The sequence below is a fragment of the Nelusetta ayraudi genome, unplaced genomic scaffold, assembly GCF_046127955.1.
Source record: "Nelusetta ayraudi isolate G7.1 ecotype Tasmania unplaced genomic scaffold, CSIRO-AGI_Nayr_v1 ptg000109l, whole genome shotgun sequence".
Classification (NCBI taxonomy): domain Eukaryota; kingdom Metazoa; phylum Chordata; class Actinopteri; order Tetraodontiformes; family Monacanthidae; genus Nelusetta; species Nelusetta ayraudi.
In genome coordinates, this window is record NW_027466159.1 from 988,808 (window position 1) to 1,012,143 (window position 23,336).

At 47.2% G+C, this 23,336-nt stretch overlaps 4 protein-coding genes across 5 annotated transcripts; 3 read left to right on the forward strand and 1 right to left on the reverse strand.

Moving 5' to 3' along the window:
- The first annotated feature begins 2,329 nt into the window (after positions 1–2,329).
- Positions 2,330–6,825, forward strand: etaa1a (ETAA1 activator of ATR kinase a). 2 transcript variants are annotated; one of them, XM_076048959.1, is made up of 6 exons: positions 2,330–2,696; positions 3,239–3,376; positions 3,492–3,562; positions 3,801–3,913; positions 4,776–5,806; positions 6,123–6,825. In XM_076048959.1, the coding sequence occupies exons 1-6, from the start codon at positions 2,531–2,533 to the stop codon at positions 6,233–6,235; spliced, it is 1,632 nt and encodes a 543-aa protein (XP_075905074.1). In that variant the 5' UTR covers positions 2,330–2,530; the 3' UTR covers positions 6,236–6,825. The 2 variants fall into 2 exon arrangements, with proteins under 2 accessions (XP_075905074.1, XP_075905073.1); XM_076048958.1 differs by having other exon boundaries at positions 2,332–2,696; positions 6,120–6,825.
- A 1,493-nt stretch (positions 6,826–8,318) lies between these two features.
- ppp3r1b (protein phosphatase 3 (formerly 2B), regulatory s1ubunit B, alpha isoform, b) lies at positions 8,319–23,197 on the reverse strand. Its single transcript, XM_076048744.1, has 6 exons — positions 23,023–23,197; positions 22,180–22,219; positions 12,584–12,760; positions 11,595–11,654; positions 10,734–10,918; positions 8,319–10,537 (listed from the first exon to the last, which is right to left on the reverse strand). The coding sequence occupies exons 1-6, from the start codon at positions 23,023–23,025 to the stop codon at positions 10,490–10,492; spliced, it is 513 nt and encodes a 170-aa protein (XP_075904859.1). The 5' UTR covers positions 23,026–23,197; the 3' UTR covers positions 8,319–10,489.
- Positions 15,356–16,939, forward strand: LOC142903220 (tripartite motif-containing protein 75-like). Its single transcript, XM_076048743.1, has one exon. The coding sequence runs from the start codon at positions 15,402–15,404 to the stop codon at positions 16,902–16,904; it is 1,503 nt and encodes a 500-aa protein (XP_075904858.1). The 5' UTR covers positions 15,356–15,401; the 3' UTR covers positions 16,905–16,939.
- On the forward strand, positions 17,576–21,400 carry LOC142903219 (tripartite motif-containing protein 6-like). Its single transcript, XM_076048742.1, has 2 exons — positions 17,576–17,627; positions 19,692–21,400. Exons 1-2 carry the CDS (start codon positions 17,609–17,611, stop codon positions 21,221–21,223), a joined length of 1,551 nt encoding a protein of 516 aa, XP_075904857.1. The 5' UTR covers positions 17,576–17,608; the 3' UTR covers positions 21,224–21,400.
- Positions 23,198–23,336: the final 139 nt, after the last annotated feature.

Consider the following 23,336-nt stretch of genomic DNA (forward strand, 5'->3'; position numbering starts at 1 on the left):
CAATAGCAAACAAAATATGTCTTTGAATTGAACCCCCAGAGTATTTATCTTGTTATTATCTTGTTATTACTGTGATTGAAAGGTATTTTATTACTCACTTACTATTAATATAATTTTTTCAAGTTTTTCTCTTGGCCTTATCAGTCGTCAAGGTCCATCAGTCACTTCCTTCTTTTCGAGACAATAAGTATGTCAAGTTTTCCTCAGCCACAACTTCCCGTCATCAAATCTGAAAATCTCTTCACTCGACAAAGAGTGTGTAAGCCTTGTCATAAAACCCTGTTTTTTTTTCACAAGCTGGTTTGCGGGTCTTTGCTCTGTCGCTCACGTCGATCCGTCTCGTTCCGCCGTCTCAAATCACTCAGCTGTTGTTCCTCGTTTTTTAAGCTGCTGCCTCTGAACCCGACGCTACATCAAGCTAACCTAAGCCGAACGCTAACCCAATTCGAAATGTTACCGTGCGAACAATAAAAACCGGAACGCACGCTAAACTCTCAGCCCAGTTTGTGCCGCCATGACTTCCTCTTCCTCCTTTTCATCCTCCTTCAACCTTCCTCTCCCCGTCCACCTCCTTCTCTTTCTCCTCTTCCTCCTCCTCTTATTCCTTTCGTCCTTCTCTTCCTTCGCTTCTCCCACCTCCTCTTCTTCCTCCTCCTCACCTTACCACCTTCTTTCCTCTTCCTCCTCCTCCTGCTCCTTTTCCATTCCTTCCTCTTTTCCTCCTCCTCTCCCTACTCCTCCCTCTGCCCTTCAGCTCTGCGGCCCCCTGGAGGCTCCCCGTCGCACTTCTAAGCAGACAGTGATGGATTGCTGAGATTAGAGAGCCGCGTTTCTCAAAAGTACTCGGGCCTCCTCTAACGAGCCTCTGCCAGCGTCCCGGATCGCATTTCAAAAAGACGGGCCGGGGAAAAAGAAGAAGATGAAGAAAAAACGGGAAGGAGCAGGACGACTGTGGTAATGTGAAAAGCAGGTAGAGCTCCGGCACGTCTTGACGTTCCTCCTTCCTTCGGCACATCTGAACGGACGCAGGGGGCCGTGAAATACGGCGGGTATCTGTTTGGCTGGGAGCCAGAAAGAGGGGGGTGTCGGGGGCTGGGGGGGGAGGAGGCATGTCCACCCGATGAGACGCTCAGATTTCAACCTCAGCCTGCAGTTGGCCAGCAACTGGAAGCGGAGCAGGATGCCTGTTTAAAGTAGCTGATAGCAGTTTTGGCTAGAGACAGGCCCCCCCACCCACCCCACCAAACACACACACACACACACACACACACACACACACACACACACACACATCCCGATCTGAGCGATCTGAAACGGTCTTTAGCTACGTTTACCTGCACAAACAATTTCTTAATCAGATTAATTTGGATTAACTTCATCAGATTAATTTGAGGGATTTGGATGTTATTCCAGATTCAACCGTTTACATGAACGTTGAATAAACAATCCGATCATGACGTGGTTGCTCGTGGTGCTCTGAGTGCTCAGTCTGAATGAATCATTTTTAGCTGCGTGCAGAATCGTCTCATTTTCATCAGAAATAGTGGAAGAAGAAGAAGAAGAAGAAGCTTTAATTTTCCCTCCACTGGCGCAGCAACTGTTCTTGTAGTTTAAACGGAGATTCATGACAGGAAGCTGTCAAGATTTTTTCACTTTTGGTTAAATGAGGGGTAAAAAAAATAAATAATAATATATATAATTTAATGGGGGAGGGAGGGAGGAGGAGGGAAGAGATCTTCACAACCTCCCGTCTTTGCTCCACACAGAGCGGCACATCAGACACACAACATCTCCAAGGCTGCAGATTAACTCCTGCTCTGCATCTCCAGTGCCCACTCTGGATTTCTTTTTTCTTTTTTTGTGCATAACTGATCATTTTGTACGGTGACACAACCCTCAAACTGCAACCACATCACTTCAGACACTGACTGAAGGCCAGATTTAAAAAGACCTGCATGAAGGGAAATTAGTTTATTTTATTTTGATTTTGTTTCATTTATTTATTTTAACTAAAAGAATCCCAGTGATCACACTTCCCTTTTACTATTATTATTATTATTATTATTATTATTATTATTATTATTATTATTATTATTATTATTATCAGTAGTAGTAGTAGTAGTAGTATTGTTGTTGTTGTCATCATTGTTATTGTTGCTACTACTACTACTACTGCTACTACTACTACTTTAGTAAAGTAGTAGTAGTAGTAGTAGTAGTACGACATAATACACAACACATATAAAATGTATAGTCTGCCAAAACATAGATACCGAGTAACCTACACTAGCTGCGCATACAACTGAACCTCATGTGTCAGTGGCGATTCTCTGTGCGCGCCCCTGCTCCTCATGAACGCGCTCGCTCCGCTCGAAATGAATTCTGGGAACAACAAGATGGCGGGACGTTCAAAAACAATCTCCCCGCAGTGGCCAATCCTGAAACTAATAAGTGAATGACATAAAGCCCGAAGCCGAACCGGAACCCGGCTCGGACTCGAACCGTTCCGCCGCTCAGCCGCCCGGTCACCATGAACCGAAGCCGCAGGAATATGTCGAGCTCCGGGTCCGGCCTGCCAGACTCCCCGCCGGGCCAGCAGAGCAGACCGAACCGGCTGAGGAGAAGCTACAGGCCGAGCCAGCAGACCCAGGCAGCGGTTCCGGGGAGTATCGAGTCTCCAAAGAGTCGACAGTCCGGTGAGTCACCGGCAGCCAGCCAGCTTGCTTATGTCTCTTTTTGGCGCTGTTTTCTGACGTCATTAGCAGCCCGGAACTCTCCCTGCACCAGCCCCCTCTTGAATCCCGTCAGATTCACGATTAGTATCTGCTCCTCTTGGATATAAACGCGCGCCCGCCAGCGGCACGATGTTATTTAAACTTCAGGTGTCACCGTTTAATTCGGCTAGCCGCAGATTACGTTGACTTGTTAGTGATGAACGTAAATTGATTGTTTTGTGTGCGTCCAAGTCAAAGGTGCAAGGCCAAATATTGACGTCATCTGGTTACCGCTGACCTCATCATCATGAGTCCTTTATTTCATCAGTATCAGTAATGATATCAATAATGATTTATTGATCCGCAAAGCGTTTCATCTGTAAGTCAAGGATGCCAACATTACTTCTTTCTTTTTGTCATCGTAGTGAAACATAGAACATCCAGAAAGCGACTGTGACAATAACAACATCCATGTAACATCTGATCAACACACTCCTGATGGTGTCATCACGTGTTTCCTCCAGACTTCAAGAGTCCGACCCGAGTCCCCAGAAGCAGAGCCGCCGGCAGCGGAGGCTTCGGCGAGGAGTCGCCGCACAACGACTCCGACTTCCAGCAAGACATCATCTGGGACGCCACCTCACCGTCACCCAACCGTGCTGGTAAAGAGAGAAAGACTCCTCCCCTTTCCCCTCTTCCTCCTCTTTGTCACCAAGGAGGTCTTCAGCATTGGGACAGTTTAACAGAGCCAGGAAGAAACAACAGGTTTTTTTGCAGGTAAGAGAGGCCAGAAACAGCGAGGCAGCCTGGTGGACATCTCAGAGATCGTCAACAGGATCGCTCCAAAGGTGGGCGGAGCCTCTGGTCTCCCATAGCATCCAGCTGCAGCCGTCTGTCTTCCTTCCTCAACCACCTGTCTGTCTCTCTGTCTGTCCACCTGTCTATCCCTCCATCTATCTCTTTGTCTGTCCCTCCATCTGTCCACCTGTCCCTCCTATATGTCTGTCCACCTGTCTGACTCTTCATCTGCCCCTCTGGCCTGTCCCTCCATCTGTCCACCTGTCTGTCCCACTGTCTGTCCCTCAGCACGGCCGGCCGGAGGTGGTGGAGCCCACGCTGCAGCGCTGGATCGGAGACAGTGCATCCATCCCCTGCACGCCGGACGTCCAGGCTCCCAAAGCCAAGAAGAAGTCGCCCAGGTGGGTCCCAGACTGCTGAACAGGAAGCACCCAATTCATCTTGTGTCATTTTCTGTGTTTACATGGGAAACATAGAGGTCGGGTCTGCGATCCACTGAAGTTTGAAGAAAAATGTTTCCACTCAGAGTTTTACAAGATGGATGAGGAGAATTCCAACGGCTGATTCCTCCTTTCAGGAAAACTATATTTTTTACACAGCCAGGGCTGGGTTCCATTTAGTGTTTAGTGTCATGTTTTGATACGATGCCCAATTTCAATACCGGTATCGGAACAATACTCTTTCCATGTTTTAAAGCCAATTTGAACGACAACAAAAATGCATTATAGCCGCTACAGCACAAAATTTTCATTTTCCATTTTTCATTTGCTGATTCAAATCACGATTTTCCTCCAAATCCACTTTCTTGTCTTCCTGTTTCTTTCTGATCCACCTTCATGATGTGGAGACACCTTAGCATCATTGGTGCTAATGACGCTAATTTTTACTTTTACCGTTTCTTTCCCGTTTTCCGTTAAATTTACACTCTAACCTGAACTCCAACAGTTTAGTTTCCGCCTCTAATGTGAGAGCCAGTCAGCAACCACTTGTTGATCATTCAACGCCAAATGATTATTGGCTGGCAGACACTGAGATTCACTTTCATGGATATTTTGGAATTTCGCGACAAAAGATGATTCTTTTTTTTTTTTTTTACGATGATCGACAGGATCGAAGTATTTCGGTCACTGCTGCTGCTGCTGATGTATCAACGTTCGCTATCGTCTTTGCATTTTTCCTCAGTTGTTTTCTTTTTCACACCAAACATTTCCAAATTTTTTCCCACCCGACTCAAACAAACATTTTTTTTTTCCCCCATTTCAGGCCAAACGGCGTGGACGACCTGCTGAAACTGGCCCGGCAGTTTGACTTGAACCTCTTCCAGCAGAGTGACGGCCCCGAGGACGAGCTGCTGCGTCAGGACGTCCTCACTCTGGGGGACGCCGAGGTCCGGACGGACGAGCTGGACTTCCTGTTTGACGGTCCTACCCAGCGGCTGAGCGCCGGTGCGCTGAGTCAGCCGCTAGCAGAACCAGCAGAATCAGCAGAATCAGCAGAGTCAGCAGAATCAGCAGAATCAGCACCCCCTTCAGGACCTTTGGCCAGCGTTGCGTTTGAGGACGACTGGGACGACGACGACTTCCTCAATGACTCCCTGGTGATGGAGGCGGCCCAGAACCCACTGCAGCAGAACTTTGCTGCTCCGAAGTTCTGCTCCACCCAGAAGCCTTTGGGCTCGGTTGGGGGGGTTGTGGGTGGGACACGCCCACCGGCGGGAACCCCAGGGTCGGATCAAAACAGCTCCGTCAGGAAGGACCGGGAGGAGGCCCAGCGGAACCGGTTCTCGCCGGTCCCAGTGAGGTCTCGATGGACTCAGCAGGAACCCCGTCTGTCCCACCAGACGAGTCCCGTCCAGACTTCCTCCTCCTCCTCCAGAACTTTCCAGAAACCTCCGCCCCTCTACCAGGAACCGGCCGACCTCTTGGACGACGATGAGCTGCTCGCCGCTGTCTGGTCCCAGCCGGTCCGGTCTGAACCACTCCAGTCCGAGCCAGTCCGGTCCCAGCCCGTCTGGGATGACCTGGCCGACGACCACCTGCTGTGCGAGGTGTGTGAAGACCTGGAGAACCAGATCGTAGTGGCGGAGCAGACGATGGCGCCCGGCGGGAACCGCAGGACTCCTCCCGCCTCCGCTGGCAGCTCATTGGCCGGTAGGTCGGTGGCGGGCGTCGTCTCTGCGACAGCGGGGGCAGGGCCATCAGCAGCCGGAGGTCCATGGTTGCCTTGGAGCGTCCAGAGAGGCCCGTTCACCTTCAAGAAGCCCAGCGGCCCCGTTTCCACGGTGACCAGTCCAGGTGAGACTGCCCCCGATGACATCAGCACAGGGCATGATTCACTTCCTGCCACCAGCAGGAGAGTGAGGAGTACATAGATATATATATCGATATAGATATAGAGATAGATATATATATATATGGAGAGAGAGAGAGAGAGAGAGAGAGAGAGAGAGAGAGAGAGAGAGAGAGAGAGAGAGAGAGAGAGAGAAAAACGACCGGTCCGTTACTGCATCTGTCGTCGACTGAGGCTGAGCCCTTGGCAACTTTTCCGCAATATGATAAACGAGCGATGAAGTCGTCACCGTTTTCCTCCTCGTGTCTCCTCCTGCAGCAGCAGTGGCGCCCAAGTGTTCGGCGGCGGAGATCAAGCTGAAGAAGCAGCAGGCCATCGACCGCCGGCGCCGGCGGCTGCAGGTGGCCGCCAACACGGCGACTGCTGCCACTTGAGGGCGCTCTGTGCGTGGTTAGCCTTTAGCTGAGCGTGAAGGTCGTTAGCAAAAGGAAACCGCTAGCCCGCTATCTCTGCGATGTTTCTTTCCGTCACATAATTCCGCTTGCTAGTCTCTAGTTTTGCACTTAGCCAGTCTGAGTGTGAAGCCACACCTTCACGTCTCTAGATTTCAATATTAAATTCAGTTTTTAAACTCCTGAAATAGGACAAATCAGCAGGCTCTTGATCCATCTTCTGCTTTTAATTCTTAGCTCTCTTCTTGGCTCTCGGTGAACTTTTGAACTTTTTCTCTTGTTTCACCGACAGGGCCATTTAAAATAAAAAAAACAAAGAAGAAGTTCATGTGTAATGTTTGCAGAACGAGGATCAAATCGTCTAATGAGTTTGGGGGATTCTTGCACAGGAACTCGAGAAATGATTGATATTTTATCATAATTTAACCAAACATCTCAGGTAAATATTGTTTTATTGTTTTCCCCAATGCTAAGCTAGGCTAACCACACTCAGGCAGTAAGCTCCTTCAAAACAGACGTTTTAAGCCAAACTGCTTTCGTTCTCTTTGAGTTGTTTTTTTTATTATTTTATTTTCTAAAGCACTTTTCACTGATGTCAGAGCGGTTTGTCAATAAAGTTTTGATTGATGATGTCATTGATGCCTCTTTGTTCGTTCCCTCCACGAAAAACATCTCGGTGGTGACCGTGAACGCCACCCAACGGTCCTCGTGGGGTCCCGACTGTGGGTTTCACCGACCTCAGTGGAGCTTCATAGCTTCAACAAAGCCATTTCACCTCAGCGCCTTCAGGAGGCGCCGGTGCTGCAGACCTTAGACTGGGCAGATAACGATGACAACTTTGACTCACGTCCAGTGAATTAAATAAAGTTAAAAAGAGTAAGTAAATGAAACACAAAGTTTATTGACATTGGGATGTCGTTAATTATAGTATTGTATCATATTGCTATCGCTCACAAAACAGTATTTACTCCTTGTTGAGTGATGACTCTAATTTATATCACAGCAGGTGGAACACTGAGAAGTAGTCATCTCAACTTGGAGGCATCGGAGGAAGGAGGATGAATTCTTGTATGGAGGCTTAAAAGCGTCAAAACTGCTTCAACAAATACTGCTTCAATAATTGTAATAAAATTTGCGGATTCAAAAAGAAAAGAAACAGCAGCATATTGGATGAAGAAACGCGAAACGTAAAATCTAATAAATAAATTTTTTTAAAAAAATATGCATCTGTGTAAAAACATAACACAGAAATTGCAAAAACTCCAGTTTCCCTCAGAGGGCGAGACACCGCCAGTAAAACGCTTCGTCTTTGAAAAATTGGCGTCATGGTGACATCTGCTGGTAGGAGTAAAGCAGTGCAACTTCAAACTGTTATGGTCTTCGTACGCCATTCATTCATTCATTCATCATCTATAGCCGCTTATTCCTATTCAGGGTCACGTGGGTCTGCTGGAGCCTATCCCAGCTGTCTTAAGGCGAAGGCAGGGTGACACCCTGGACAAGTCGCCAGTTCATCGCAGGGCCACATGGAGACAGACAACCATTCACACTCACATGCACACCTATGGACAATTTAGAATGTTCAATTGACCTCACATGCATTTTGGACTGTGGGAGGAAGATGGAGAACCCGGAGAGAACCCACGCAGACACAGGGAGAACATGCAAACTCCACACAGAAAGGTCCCAGGTCCAGGCCCCGTAATCGAACCCACAACCTTCTTGCTGTGAGGCGGCAGCGCTAACCACTGCGCCACCGTGTCACCGTACTCCAATCAGTGAGCAGCAAAAATTATTTTTTAAAAATGAGTTCAACTACAGGCTTTAGCAAAATATAAGATAAATGTGACTGGATAGTAAATAAAAATCGACAACAACCAGGGAAATCATTTTTCATTGTAAAGCAATGTTGCATTATTATTGAGTTGTAAGAACCTTTGAGAAATTCATAGTTTTCTATTTATCATATTTAAAACTAATATGATTAATAGTACTATATGCTACTAGTGGTGTTTTTGCTCAAATTATTTGTATTTCACATCCAAGAGTCAAACAACAGGTTGAATCCAAGTTTCAACATTTTATTGGTTTACATCGGCGTGCTCAAAATGTTTATTATTCATCACCATAATCAACACAACAAACACGGCTGCACTGAAGTTTCATGACAGGATCCAGAACTTAAAAAAAAAAAAAAAAGAGAGAGGGAGAGAAAAAGCAAAATGATTCAGTTCCTCTCTGTGATTTTACAAGATTTAAACACAATTCTGAAACCTCGTCGTCCACACGTCGGAATTGTTACATCTGAATGAAACTCCTCGATGAGGGTCAAAGGTTAAAACTAGCGAAAAAGAAAAGAAAACATGCACCAAGTCCACTTTGTGTGTCAGAACTGTAGAAAAATATGGACACGTTGACTCCTGCATGCACAGAACACAAACTGACTTGTTTTTTTTTTTTTTTTTTTTTTTTAAAGTTATCATTATTATTTATTATGATTATTAATAATATCTGTTTGTTTTTAAGATGCAGTCGGAGGCCGAAGCCTTCGACTGGGATCAACGACAGCCTCTGAACACACATGCAGAACAGGCAGAAGAAGAAGAAGAAGAAGAAGAAGAAGAAGAAGAAGAAGAAGAAGAAGGAGGAAGAGGAGGAGGAGGATTCACACTTCGTGCAGACACGCCAGCCGTCGCCCGTTTTCAGGTATAAAAGTGAAAAAATTTGCGCAGTTCGAAAGATTTCTGCAGCTTTTTTTTTTGCAGTTTTATGGCCGTCGTGTGTTGTTTTTATTTTTTCAGCTTTCCTGAAGAACAAAAAGTGAGCGGCTGCAAACTCAGAGCGCTTTGTTTTTTTGTTTTTTTTTGTTTTGTCTTAGTTTCTGCGAATTCCTTTTAAAAGCTTAAAAGACTAAAAAGCATACACAAGTGTGTGCGCGTGTACATTTATATATGTATGTATATGTATATATATATATATATATATATTAATTTAACTAAACTAAATCTTACAGTCGTGAAAACAACATTTTGAACTAGCGAGTTAAGCTTAGAAAGAGTGTTTTGCAGGTTGTTCGGCCAGCGGCGGGCGGCTGCAAGCAAACGCGGAGAGCTGTGCAGAGAGCGGAGAGAGAAAGAAAAAGAAAAGAAAAACCAAGTCTGCAGCAAATCTACAAACGCTTCTTTTTCGTCGATGCTCGTCCCTGAACGCATGCCACACGCACGCACACAAACACACACATTCCAGTGGAGCAGGTCGCAGCGGTGGCGGCGGCGGCGGCGGCCAGTTTTCACGGCTCATAAATAACGAGGAAATAAAGAAAGAAAGAAAAAAAAAAAGAGAGTGAAGAACCCGGAGGAGTAAACGGGCGCACAATCCCGTGTGGTTGGCTAACAGGCCTCGCCGGAGCCGCTCTAGAGGTGTGTGTGTGTGTGTAGGTGTGTGTGTGTGTGTGTATGTGTGTGTGTGAGAGAGAGAGAGAGAGGGAGAGAGAGAGAGAGAGAGAGAGAGAGAGAGAGAGAGAGAGAGAGAGAGAGAGAGTGTGTGTGTGTGTGTGTGTGTGTGTGTGTGTGTGTGTGTGTGTGTGTGTGTGTGTGTGTGTGCGTGTGTATGTGAACGGGGGTAGAATGGGGGCGGAGCAGCTTCGGCTGTGGCTCGGTAAACTCACGTTGGCACTTGGAGATGTTTGTGTTGCTCCCAAACTCAAGTTAAAGTAGCATCACTGCCAACTGCACTGCACTCCTCCACTGACACAGCTCAATAAATATCTCACACACACACACACACACACACACACACACACACACACACACACACACACACACACACACACACACACACACACACACACACACACACTCACACACTCACAGATTCACACACACACACACACAAGCTTTCCTCCAACAGAAACTGAGGCCTGGGCTCTTCGGCCAGCAGCCGTTCAAAAAGACGACGTCGAGTCGCTCGGAGTTTGAGTTCGGATCGGTGAGACGCAGAGCGCTCAGCTCGAGGGGGTGGGGCTGGCTGGGTGGCTGGGTGGGTGGAGGGGTCGGTGGGTGACTGGGTGGGTGGGTAGGTAGAGGGGTTGGTGGGTGGCTGGTTGGTGGGTGGCTCGGTGGCTGGGTGGGATCGTATCATTTCCTTTCTGCTGGACGACGTCGTGCAAGCTGATCTTCAGTAAACGCAGGAGGAGGAGGACGAGGAGGAGGAGCCAGAGGAGGAAGGGCGGGGCCGTCAGACGTCCACCACCATCTTCTTGTGGATGTCTAAACCGCCCACGACCTGCGGGGGGCGACATTGCGAGCACACGGGTTAGCAGAGGACAACTAAACAACCCGAAGACCATCAGGTCAACGTTTTATCTACTTTATGATATTCATATACATGTGTACGTATATGAATATATATTTATATGTATATACGTATATATACATATACATATATATACATATATATGTATTAGCTGAACGTCACTCACAGCGCAGAACTCCTCGAAGGATATCCTGCCGTCGCCGTCCTTGTCCGCGTTGATGATGGTCTTGTCCACGATCTGCTGGAGCTGTGTGTCCTTCAGGTTGTTGCCCACCATCATCTTCAGGACCTGGAACAGCTCCCCGTTGGAGATGTAGCCGTCCTTGTCCATGTCGTAGATCCGGAAGGCGACTGAGGAGGGCGAGAGAGAGAGGGCGAGAGGGCGAGAGAGAGAGAGAGGGTGGGAGGGTTGGGGGGGTGGTCAGTGTTGACCAGGTTGTAGTGACCAGTTTGACAGGTTTGACTGATGGGAAGATGCTTCTGGCTGCTCTCAGTTTACAAACAGACTGAGTGTGGATAGAGAGGTTTGGGATTTGCAGGAGGTGGAAGTGGAGGTGGTGATTGTGGAGGAGGAGAAGGAGGTAGGAGGGGCGAAGGGGGTAAAGGAGGAGCAAGAGGAGGAGGAGGAGGCGGAGGTGGTGGGGAATGAGGAGAACAAGGAGGAGGTGGTGGTGGCGGCAGTGGAGGAGGAGCAAGAGGAGGAGGCGGAGGAGGTAGGAGGGGCGAAGGGGGTGAAGGAGGAGAACGAGGAGGAGGAGAACGAGGAGGAGGAGAACGAGGAGGTGGTGGTGGCGGTGGAGGTGGAGGAGGAGGAGGAAGAAGAGGTGGAGGAGGAGGAGGAAGAAGAGGTGGAGGAGGAGGAGGACGAGGAGGAGGAGGAAGAGGTGGAGGAGGAAGAAGAGGTGGACGAGGAGGAGGAGGAAGAAGAGGTGGAGGAGGAGGAGGACGAGGAGGAGGAGGAAGAGGTGGAGGAGGAAGAAGAGGTGGACGAGGAGGAGGAGGAAGAGGTGGAGGAGGAGGGACTCACAGCGCAGCTTCTGCTCCTTGTCGCCTTTGACGCTGAACTGGGAGACGCCTTCGATGAACTCTGTGGACGACAGGAGCCAGGAGAGCAGGTGACTCACTGTTAACTCGCGGCTCATCTGTCCAACTCCTGGACTCAGTATTTAAATCCCAAACCAGAGAAGTTTCCAAACACATTGAACTTTCTAGCTACCTATTGTCAGCCTGTCTAGAGAGTAATGCTGACCCTCTCAAATGGTGGATGAATCATGAAATTAACTTTCGAGGATTGAGCAAAAAAGTACGTTTGTGTGCCAGCTACCAGCTCCCCTTCTGAAGGGTTTTCAGTTGCAGTGGGAACATTGTAACTTGCCACAGGGCATCCCTGAAACCTGATAATATTGACAGGTTAGTTTGCCTGGCACAAAACCTGTAAAATGAACAGGAGTTGGCTTGTTGTAATTTTGTTTACATTTGTTTTGTTCTATAGTTATTTGAGATTTGCTCAGAAAACGTGACTGAAAATTTGAAAATCTAGACGTCTGCAATATTTACGATTAGAGATCCCAGCGTGTGCGTGTGTGCGTAAGAGCATCGTTGCCCAAACTAGTCGATTTTGCAGTCACATTTTAATGTGAACTTTTGGAGTCTCGCTAGACTCTCGTCTCTTGTCGCTCGTCACTTGTAGAAACGTGGCCGTGAAATCTAGGAGGTCTCGTCTCTTATGCATCACCTCACATATTTCTAATTCTATGATGCGAGTCCTGGCGTAACTTGATTGGCAGAGCTGGAACTAGAATCAGTTAAAAAAAGAAAATATTGGATGACAGCTTTCTTGAAGCTAAGCTTTGTTTCCTTCATAACCATTTTCTTCAATTCCATTTGTTAATCGAATGGAATCTTGGAATGAAATATCAAAATATAGAATTGAAGAAAATAATCGGTAGATTAATTTAAAAAAAATAAAATTTAAATAGATTAATCGACAACCAGACTAACGAGACGTTCGCTCACCTTTGAAGTCGACTTCCCCATTGCCATCCGTGTCAAATATGTCAATGACTCGCTGCACTAGCGGATTCTGCTGGAGTTCTGGCAGGGACATGAACTCCTCCACGCTGAGGGAGCCGGAGTTATCCAGGTCGAGTTTCTTAAACCTCTTCCCCAGCCGCTTAATCTCATCAGCATCAACTGGAAAGGGGAGCAGAGAGAGACGGGCAGTTATTTCCAGACGCTCCCGGCGGGAGGAACCCGAGCGTCACCCCGGCTCTACAGTTCTACCTGAGGAGGGAAGTCGGCGGTTCCAGCTCCGGGTCACGCTATCCAGTCTGAGGGCGGCTCCTCCCTGACCCAACCTACCTGCCGTCCGGTTCTGCCCGGCCATGCTCCTTCAGCGGGCTACTGGCCCGTCGATGGCGCAGCCTGCCGAGGTGAACCCAATGCTAACGGACCCTCCCGGCGCTGCGCTATAAGCCGCTAGCGCTGGGTCATGTGACGCGCTGTCTCGGCACTAATCACTCTGCTAATAAGCATGAATCAGCGGGACGAGGGAAGAGGATGAGCGCCGCGACGGTGGAGAGACCCCAGATAGCCTTTGTAAATTGCAAAGCCACCCCCCCGCCGGAAAAATGGCCAACACGGCCGTACCACAAAGGCCCCTGAGGACCTGTAGAAGACTAAGAACAAGTATTTCCACTCAGTGTGCTTAAGAAAACAAACACTCAGACATGAATTGGCCCCCTGACAAGGACAGAAACCTGACGAGTCGTTTTGGTCTCAGGTACACCCCAATCCCCTGGGACACCACCATCATTGTACAGAGTGGCCACTAGATGGCTCACAACAACACAATGGAGTGGGGAAGGGCCATAGCCTCTTGTCACGACAGAACGCGTGAGGATTGTTGCTCTGCTTCAACAAGTCGTCGATTCGAATCGACTAAATTGAAATACGTCACAGAAGTCCACTGAAGCTCGTGAGTCCGTCACTCCTTCACTAACACAAAGCTCACTGTCGTGATAAGACTTTTACACTACAACATTACCGGGTACATACGCCAGACTGAACGTTGCTCGTTCAGGATGGTTCTGAACCCTTTTAATCGTCCAAAAGGTATCTTCATGCTCTACTTAACTTTTACTTTCAGCCAACCACTTTCCACTTAGTCTGGTTGCTTTGCAATGAAAGCTGATTCTAATCAGCAATCTTAATGTGTGGCTTCAAAGATCAAAGAGCGAGACGCACGGCTGAAGTACAAATACAGCTGGGTTTGCCAGATCATAAGTTTATTACTGAGTCAGACAATCGCTGGGGATCAAGGCTGCAAATGATTGAAAGGGTCCTGGAGCAGGAAAGTGCACTTGCTAAAGTCCTGTTTGTTGACAAGAAAACCAGACCTCTTGTCCCTAGCTGGCAGGACATAGAGGTCCTGGAGGCAGTCAAAAAAGCTCTGAAACCCCTTCAGGACTTCACTGATGCTCTTTCAGGAGAGGAGTTTGTTACCCTTTCATACGTAAGGCCTGTGCTTCACCTGCTTAATACCAGTCTCCTGGCACCTGAAGACGGAGATACTTAGCTGTGCAAGTCCATCAAGTCCACCATTGTGGATTACCTTAACAAGAAATATGCTGACCCATCCACCAGTGACCTTTAGGACATTGCATCATTACTTGATCCACGATTCAAGGGCAGTTACAATGCAAGTGAAAAAATCAATGCACTAAAGCATACTGTCATCACAGAGGCGGAGGTTTTGCTCAGTGATCAAGACAGTGATCAGGCCAGCTGTTTGTCGAAATTGCCGAACCCAACTGTGCCCAAGGCTGCACCTAAAGACCAAGGAGAGGCAGGTGTGGCAGTGCCGCCGACAGCTTTAAAATAAAAACAATAAATAATAATCTCTGGCAAGTCTCTTTGAGCACAGCACGCTCACAAGCACTACACGCACACAGAAGGACGCTGTAGAAAATGAACTTTCTAGCTACCTATTGTCAGCCTGTCTAGAGAGTAATGCTGACCCTCTCAAATGGTGGATGAATCATGAAATTAACTTTCGAGGATTGAGCAAAAAAGTACGTTTGTGTGCCAGCTACCAGCTCCCCTTCTGAAGGGTTTTCAGTTGCAGTGGGAACATTGTAACTTGCCACAGGGCATCCCTGAAACCTGATAATATTGACAGGTTAGTTTGCCTGGCACAAAACCTGTAAAATGAACAGGAGTTGGCTTGTTGTAATTTTGTTTACATTTGTTTTGTTCTATAGTTATTTGAGATTTGCACAAATACAATAGATGCAATTTCTGTTCTTTACATGTTTTGTTATTTAAAATTTGCACAAAGAAGAGATGCACTTTGTGTTTTGTGATTTGCACAACTGCCAACCTTAGTCTGCCTGTTACAGTTCGCGTAATTGCACAGTATTTTTTTAATTAGTTGCTGTGTGTATTTTCATTATGTAGGAAAGGTATATTTGTTTGATTTTATTGAAGAAGATTTTTATTTTTAACTTATCCAGCCAGTTTTCTTTTCATTGTTTTATACAATATGATATTGTGCAGACAAAAAAAATAAATAAAGGTGCCTGTTTGACATTTAGTATGAGGCTACAACTGATAACTAACCTTGAGGAAAAAATTAACAGAGAGCTTTGGAGGGAACTAAAATTACATTGCACAAAAATATTGATATATATCGAGTATCGCAATTCAGCTAAAAAATATCGAGATACAAGATTTGTTCAATATCGCCCAGACCTCGTTTGTTTTAAAATTTATGAAGCGGGTAAAATTCTGTATGTGGTGAAAATAATCAGAACTCTAAACTGTGTGTTCAGGTATGGCCGCTGAGAAACATCTGCCGTCCAGGGACCAGTTCCTGTGCTGCATCTGCTTGGATGTGCTCAGTGATCCGGTCTCAACACCATGTGGACACAACTTCTGCAAAACCTGCATCACTCAGTACTGGGAGACTCGTGACGGTTGCCAGTGTCCTGTGTGCAAGAAGAATTTTGGTACAAAGCCTGAGCTGAACGTCAACACTCTGGTCTCTGAGATGGTCTCTCAGTTCAGACAGGAAGCCCAACAGGAGGTTGATAGCAGCAGCAAGGAGAACCAAGAGTGCCAGCAGGGAGACGTTCCTTGTGATGCCTGCACCGGAAGCAAGCAGAAAGCCCTCAAGTCCTGCCTGGTGTGCCTGGTCTCCTACTGCAGTGCTCACTTGGAGCCTCATCAGACGGTGGCGGTCCTGAGAAAGCACCAGCTGGTCGACCCCGTGGAGAACCTGGAAGCCAGGATGTGTGTGAAGCACAGCAAACCCCTGGAGCTGTTCTGCAGGACCGACCAGGTGTGTGTCTGCGCGCTCTGCCCGGTTCTGGACCACAAGGGGCATGCGTTTGCTCTACTCAGTGAAGAGTTTGAGAGCAAAAAAGGCAACTTGCTGAAAACAAACGGCGAAATCCAGCTGGTGGTCAAGAAGAGGAAAGAAAAGGTCGAAGAGTTCCAAAGCTCAGTGAGGCTCAGTCAGACGAATGCAGACAACGAGACGGCGGAGGGCGTTAAGGTCTTCACTTCTCTGAATGAGTTTGTCAAAAAAGAACTGGGCGGGTTCGTCAACAGGGTGAAGGAAAAGCAGCAAATCACAGAAAGACATGCTGGGGACTGGATCAAGGAGCTGGAGCAGGAAATCTCTGCTCTGAACCAGAGGAGCGTCGATGTGAAGCAGCTCCTGCTCACTGAGGACCCCCTCGATCTGCTGCAGACCTTCCAGTCCCTCAACATGCACCAGCTGCCCACCACCAAGGACTGGACCCGGGTCAGCATCCATCCACCGTCCCAGGAGGGGGCCAAGGTGAGCACCGTGGTCCAGATGGAAAACGCCATCCACCAGCAGGTGAAGAAGGTGCTTCAAGTCGAGCTGAAGAGGGTCCGGAAGTATGAAGTGGCCACTGGCCAGAGCAGCAGTTATGGGTTCTTGGGAAATTATATCTGCTCAGGAAGGTCTTACTTTGAGATCCACGTTGGATCAAGAACCAGATGGTTTTTAGGGGTCGCCAGAACGAGAAACATGATAAAAAGTGAACCCTCCTACAGCCCAGCAAACGGTTTCTGGGTTATTTCATTTCATGCACATCAGTACAAAGCTCTGGAAGACCCACCAGTCAGTCTCTCAATGGAGTCTCAGATAGTGGGCGTGTTTGTGGATTACGAGGAGGGTCTGGTGTCCTTTCACGATGTGGATACCGCAGAGCTGATCTACTCCTTCACAGGCTGCCGCTTTGACGGCAACCTCAGAGCCTATTTCAAACAGCCTCGTTCCTCTTCAGGTTATAATGTGTGGTAAATGTTGATTAGTGTGTTCGTTGCTATGACAGCTTTGGATTTTGTGAGTTGCAGGAAAATGCTCTTGTGTCATCACTCAGTATTAGAGGTATTAGTTAAGTGAGATCGGGCTCCACACCCCTGTTGTTTTGTTATTTATTTCCATATTTATAAGAAGAACAATATTGTTTGATGCCACTGCTTTTCTTTTTTGAATGCATAGTTACCCTTTGGCAATGGGCAGCTGGTACTGCAATTTAAGTTATGTGTTCAATAAAGTAGTGAATTTAAAAGGATATGGGTTCTGTTTTTTTTTTTCTTCTTCTTAATCATGGTATCAAATTAGTATCGAGAATCGTGGAAATTCATAAGTAACAGTATGGACTACTGAAATTCTGGTGTCTTGACAACCTTACAACCTGGTGATGTTGACACAGTCTAGCTCAGGGGTGGCAGCCAACATGTCGATCGTGACGCTTTGTGGTCTCCACCAGCACCCACACGCCCCTTCCCCCCCGCTCGACGAAACTTCCGCGGGACTTCAGCGTGATCTCCACCAGAAACACGTCACAACCTCCACCACGTGGAACCGCAATAAAAGCTGACTGGTGGGCAAGGAAGGGGAGGAGCTACTACCCGAGGAAAAGAATCAGCAGAAACGAAAGTTAAGAGCCTGACAGGGGTGCGGTCGTCTGCGCTGAACCGAGCCGAGCACTTCAGTCAGCGATGGAGTCCACTGAAGCTGGTGAGTTCGTCACTCCTTCACTAACTCAGAGCTCACTCTCTAAGGCTTTTACACTACAACATTACTTTGTGTGGTTGCTTTGCAATGAAAGCTGATTTGCAGTGATGGGCAGCAGCTAAAAGTAGCAGCGCAACGAGCTTAAACAGCATTTTCAGTAGCGGCGCTACCGTGACGCTGCATTTGAACCAAAGAGGTTTTTAATGTAGCGTCGCTGTTTTTAGACTCCAGTAGCGACGTAGCGTCACTCAGAAGCTACACGTTACTGAGAGAGAGAGAGAGAGATCAAATAAACACTGTTGTCTTTATTTGATTATTGTGTCACAACCATTTCCACAGTTTTTCCTCAAACTTTTAGCACATTGTACGGCAAGTAAATGTTAAAAGAAGGAAGACACAAACAGCCAGTCTGGGCTTGTTTGAATTCTTCCAGTTAGTTTTACTATATAATAAACAATCAAACTGAGGGGTAGATCCACAAAGCGATTTCCCGGCTTTTGCGGCAGAAAATTTGTGTAAATAGCGCCAAAAACTGTGATTCCGGTCCACAGAGGGGACACAAACGTGAAAATCGGCCGGAAAAAACGCAGAGCGCCAGAATTATTTGAATGCATTTAAATGAGTCATTACGCGCAAAAGGAGGAATACACCCATCTATGGAAATATGCCTCAATTCAAACAGCGGCATATCCAGAAAAGGTTTGCGCTCGTGTCCGCGCGCAGTTTGACAGACGCAAACACCGCCAGCCAAAACCAGGCGTAGTTTCTGTTTGTCAAAGTGTTTCTGGCTTCTGAGTGAAACTTTCCCCTCTGAAAAGCCTGAAATATATATATGGCTCCCCAACTCTTATATACAGATCGGCATAGACTACAGTATATATGCCAATATTTTAGATAGGCTATGGAAAATACAAAAGATACTCAGGTGTTGGTGATTGTCTTGCTTATATAATGACTAACGTGTCTTGACTTTCCATTATGGCAGCAGTCTTGGTAGACGGAGGAGGCATCGTAATGCCAGGCGCGCACAGGAGCGCATTTATCCTAGCAGAGTTTCGCTGTTTGAAAGGGAAATTTTAAAGAGATACAGGTTGCCAGACCGCAATATTCGCACCTGTTTCAGGTGCCGCATTTGTGGGCGTGTTTGCGCCTGCATGTCATTAGCGCAAAAAACCTTTGTCGATACCCGCATCTGCGGCGCAGATTGCAGCTGCAAAATGCGCTGCATTTTACCGCTGCGCGCCCTTCTTTGAGGATCTGCCCCCGAGTATTTCTTCTTTTATTCTCTTTTATTATTTTTTGCCTGCCTATTTGTTTGGTGGAAAGTCGTTCTTGATCATGAAGTTGATTTAAAAAAAAAAGAAGAAAAAAAAGTCTGTTGATGTAGCTAGCTACTTTTGCCATGTAGCTTGTAGTGTAGCTTGCTACATTTCCCTGGGGATAGCTTTTGCCGCAGCTAAACTAGATTTAATCGAGTTACTTGTAGCTTAACTTATTACATTTTCCAAGTAGCTTGCCCATGACTGTTTGATTCTAATCAGCAATCCTAATGTGTGGATTCAAAGATCAAAGAGCAACACGTGTGGTCAGCTGACGTATTTCAATATTCCCTTGCTGAAACAGCTGCACCAATCAGGAAACGGGTGCAAAACACTGCCTTCTCAAACAAGTCTGGGCAGGCGTTAAATTAGCAAAAGGTGCTGCCAGATTAAACATTCTTTAAAGTGGGTCAAGAAAGTTTTACCAATAATAGATTTTCAGTGGAGAGGGAAAAGAATCTCATGATTTAAAAAAATGTCAGCGCCCACACAGACAACGCCTCCCACTTACGCCAAAACTCCACCTCTCTATTAGCTGCTGTCTTTCTTCCACTTTCACTTGATAGAATTATGTATCACTTTAATACTTCATTCAGAACTAACTTCAATAACCAATTGGCTCACAATAATTATTTGATTTAGTTTATTATTTGAGAACTAAAGAACGTTATGTATGTTTTAAAATTTATGAAGCGGGTAAAATTCTGTATGTGGTGAAAATAATCAGAACTCTAAACTGTGTGTTCAGGTATGGCCGCTGAGAAACATCTGCCGTCCAGGGACCAGTTCCTGTGCTGCATCTGCTTGGATGTGCTCAGTGATCCGGTCTCAACACCATGTGGACACAACTTCTGCAAAACCTGCATCACTCAGTACTGGGAGACTCGTGACGGTTGCCAGTGTCCGGTGTGCAAGAAGAATTTTGGTACAAAGCCTGAGCTGAACGTCAACACTCTGGTCTCTGAGATGGTCTCTCAGTTCAGACAGGAAGCCCACCAGGAGGTTGATAGCAGCAGCAAGGAGAACCAAGAGTGCCAGCAGGGAGACGTTCCTTGTGATGCCTGCACCGGAAGCAAGCAGAAAGCCCTCAAGTCCTGCCTGGTGTGCCTGGTCTCCTACTGCAGTGCTCACTTGGAGCCTCATCAGACGGTGGCGGTCCTGAGAAAGCACCAGCTGGTCGACCCCGTGGAGAACCTGGAAGCCAGGATGTGTGTGAAGCACAGCAAACCCCTGGAGCTGTTCTGCAGGACCGACCAGGTGTGTGTCTGCGCGCTCTGCCCGGTTCTGGACCACAAGGGGCATGCGTTTGCTCTACTCAGTGAAGAGTTTGAGAGCAAAAAAGGCAACTTGCTGAAAACAAACGGCGAAATCCAGCTGGTGGTCAAGAAGAGGAAAGAAAAGGTCGAAGAGTTCCAAAGCTCAGTGAGGCTCAGTCAGACGAATGCAGACAACGAGACGGCGGAGGGCGTTAAGGTCTTCACTTCTCTGAATGAGTTTGTCAAAAAAGAACTGGGCGGGTTCGTCAACAGGGTGAAGGAAAAGCAGCAAATCTTTGAAAGACAGGCTGGGGACTGGATCAAGGAGCTGGAGCAGGAAATCTCTGATCTGAACCAGAGGAGCGTCGATGTGAAGCAGCTCCTGCTCACTGAGGACCCCCTCGATCTGCTGCAGACCTTCCAGTCCCTCAACATGCACCAGCTGCCCACCACCAAGGACTGGACCCGGGTCAGCGTCCATCCACCGTCCCAGGAGGGGGCCAAGGTGAGCACCGTGGTCCAGATGGAAAACGCCATCCGCCAGCAGGTGAAGAAGGTGCTTCAAGTTGAGCTGAAGAGGGTCCGGAAGTATGAAGTGGCCACTGGCCAGAGCAGCAGTTATGGGTTCTTGGGAAATGATATCAGCTCAGGAAGGTCTTACTTGGAGATGAAGGTTGGATCAGGAACCAGATGGTTTTTAGGGGTCGCCAGAACGGGAAACGTGACAAGTGAACCCTCCTACAGCCCAGCAAACGGTTTCTGGGTTATTTCATTTCATGCAAATCAGTACAAAGCCCTGGAAGACCCACCAGTCAGTCTCTCAATGAAGTCTCAGATAGTGGGCGTGTTTGTGGATTACGAGGAGGGTCTGGTGTCCTTTCACGATGTGGATACCGCAGAGCTGATCTACTCCTTCACAGGCTGCCGCTTTGACGGCAACCTCAGAGCCTATTTCAAACAGCCTAAAAATCAAAATGTGTCCCCCTACAATAACCTGTCAAACTATCGTACCTCTGGTTGGTAAATGTTGATTAGTGTGTTCGTTGCTATGACAGCTTTGGATTTTGTGAGTTGCAGGAAAATGCTCTTGTGTCATCACTCAAAACGATTTATGATAAGAACTTAAAGAACATTGTCTCAAACTCTGAGGCCTGGAATCTTGTATGCTTTGTTTGAAATAAAATCACTGATGTAAGCCAAAGTGATAGAATTGTGTTCTGTTGGGAGGGCGTGGGGGAGGGGGGTTCCCCATCAAGTGCAGCGTACAATACTTCATTTTCAGTCCAGCTCACGTGATACAGGTACTTTTTGAAATACTACGATTATATTACTATTGCTATTGTAATACTTTTTGAATAACTGGATGGTCAGGTGACGCGTTTGTGTCTGTGTCAATCGTGGGCAAATTATATTCTCTAGGCATTTTCTATAAAAAAATATTAAAAATGTGCCTGTTGGCCGAGGATGCTGTGGGCTACAGCTAAGCTAGTCGCTCTTCAGGGAGGAAGGCTGAACGCCTGACAACGGCCTCGGCGCTGTGCTAAATTTGGCACTTCCCTATTTTTAAATCGAAATTTATTCTGCCGTGTGACCTTAATAAAAACGCCACGCAAAGCAGATGAAAGACGTTTCCCACTACACAAACAGCGGGGGCGACCCACAACACGCCAACTCTCAGCCCCGGCTCTGCATCAACCGCACGCACATTGTGCTTTCCACTGCTGCGAGTTTGTTCTTTGCTTTAATTTCCAATTCCAGTTCATTCAAAGATATTACAGGTGTTAGAGGCTTTCTTAAGAGAAAGCAGATTGCCGCGCCGCCGAGGTCAGCAGGGAACCTTTTAACAGACATTAAATCAAGACTCCACTGTGAATCCAAATGATGCAGTTTTAATTTCTATTAGAATTAAAACACCACAGGTGGCTAACACCACTTATGTTTTTTTCCAGATAAAGTTAAGTGATACTTTCTCATACTCACAGTGCGAGCACATGTCCAGGGCGTAACTGGCTTCGTTTCCCTGGAGGAGGAGGATGTAGGAGGAGAAAGAAAGAAAGAGTGACAATAATAAGATGAGCATCACTTTCAGGCAACCAGATTTATCTGAAGAAAAAGGTATGTGTTGAGCTAAGTGTAGCATCATGGCTGAGAAGCTGGTCATCGGTGCAAAACTTCTTCATTTATTTGAGTTCATGTAAACTAAAATAATGTCAATATAGGCAATAGGTGACTGCAATATCAGGCATCAGTGGGAGGGTGGGGAGAGTAGTGAGAACCTACTAGCAATCAGAGCCGTGTCGGGGAAGCTCGTTTCAATCATTTGCCAAACCAAAATAAATCACATTTTTATATAATAAATATTTCTAATGAAATCTTGACACTTCCGTCGTCACTTTCGTCATTTGGAGATTTTAATTTGAAGGAAAAGCTAAAACACTTCCGTCGTCGTGATGCTACACCACACTTGACGCAGCTACAGGCTACACGCTAACTAGCTAGCTAGCCAGCCTGCTAGTAATGATCCATCTTTAAAACCACCCGCGCGCACCGGCCACATATCTGATTCACAATGCATTCGATTCTTTACACCGAGTGTCGTCCAGTCACCGGCGCTCACCGAAGCCAAGAGCCGCAAAACGGTGCCGTGAACAAACCAACACGTAAGGCTAGCGCGCTAGCGTCATGCTAGCAAGGGTGCTAGGCAGCTCGAGCTAAGAAAGGCTTCATTTTTTTTTTTAATCTTTATTACAAAACGACTATTCCATTGGTGGGGGAGAGAAAAAACAGTTAGATCGTCTGTGTTTGCGTGCGTGTGTGTCTCACCATTTTGTCGCCGGTAGTGGGGGCTCAAGAGGTGGTTTCGGGATCCGTCTACGGGTCGGTTGGCGACCACCGGCTGCCTGCTTCACAGTTCTCTGACAGCGGGGGAGACGGATCGACCGCAGCAGAGAGAGCCGCAGAGCGGGTCGAGAGAGCACAGAGAGACTGGAGGAGAGAGAGAGAGCGAGAGAGAGAGAGGGGTTGAGTTTGTGAGTGGTGAGGAGGAGGATGGGGAGGATTGGAAGGTGCACAACAAAGCTCGTCTGTGGACGAGAGGTCTTATTCGGTGCTCAATATGGTGATCGTTAACTCGGCCC

Coding starts and splice junctions, on each gene's coding strand:
- ppp3r1b (XM_076048744.1), bottom strand. Junction 11,655..12,583: donor TGGGGAAGTCGACTTCAAAG/GTGAGCGAACGT, acceptor TGTCGTCCACAG/AGTTCATCGAAGGCGTCTCC. Junction 10,919..11,594: donor CAAGGAGCAGAAGCTGCGCT/GTGAGTCCCTCC, acceptor CGCCCTCCTCAG/TCGCCTTCCGGATCTACGAC.
- LOC142903220 (XM_076048743.1), top strand. CDS start 15,402: ATGGCCGCTGAGAAACATCTGCCGTCCAGGGACCAGTTCCTGTGCTGC.
- etaa1a (XM_076048958.1), top strand. CDS start 2,531: ATGAACCGAAGCCGCAGGAATATGTCGAGCTCCGGGTCCGGCCTGCCA. Junction 3,914..4,775: donor GCCAAGAAGAAGTCGCCCAG/GTGGGTCCCAGA, acceptor CCCCCATTTCAG/GCCAAACGGCGTGGACGACC. Junction 5,807..6,119: donor TTCCACGGTGACCAGTCCAG/GTGAGACTGCCC, acceptor CTCCTCCTGCAG/CAGCAGTGGCGCCCAAGTGT.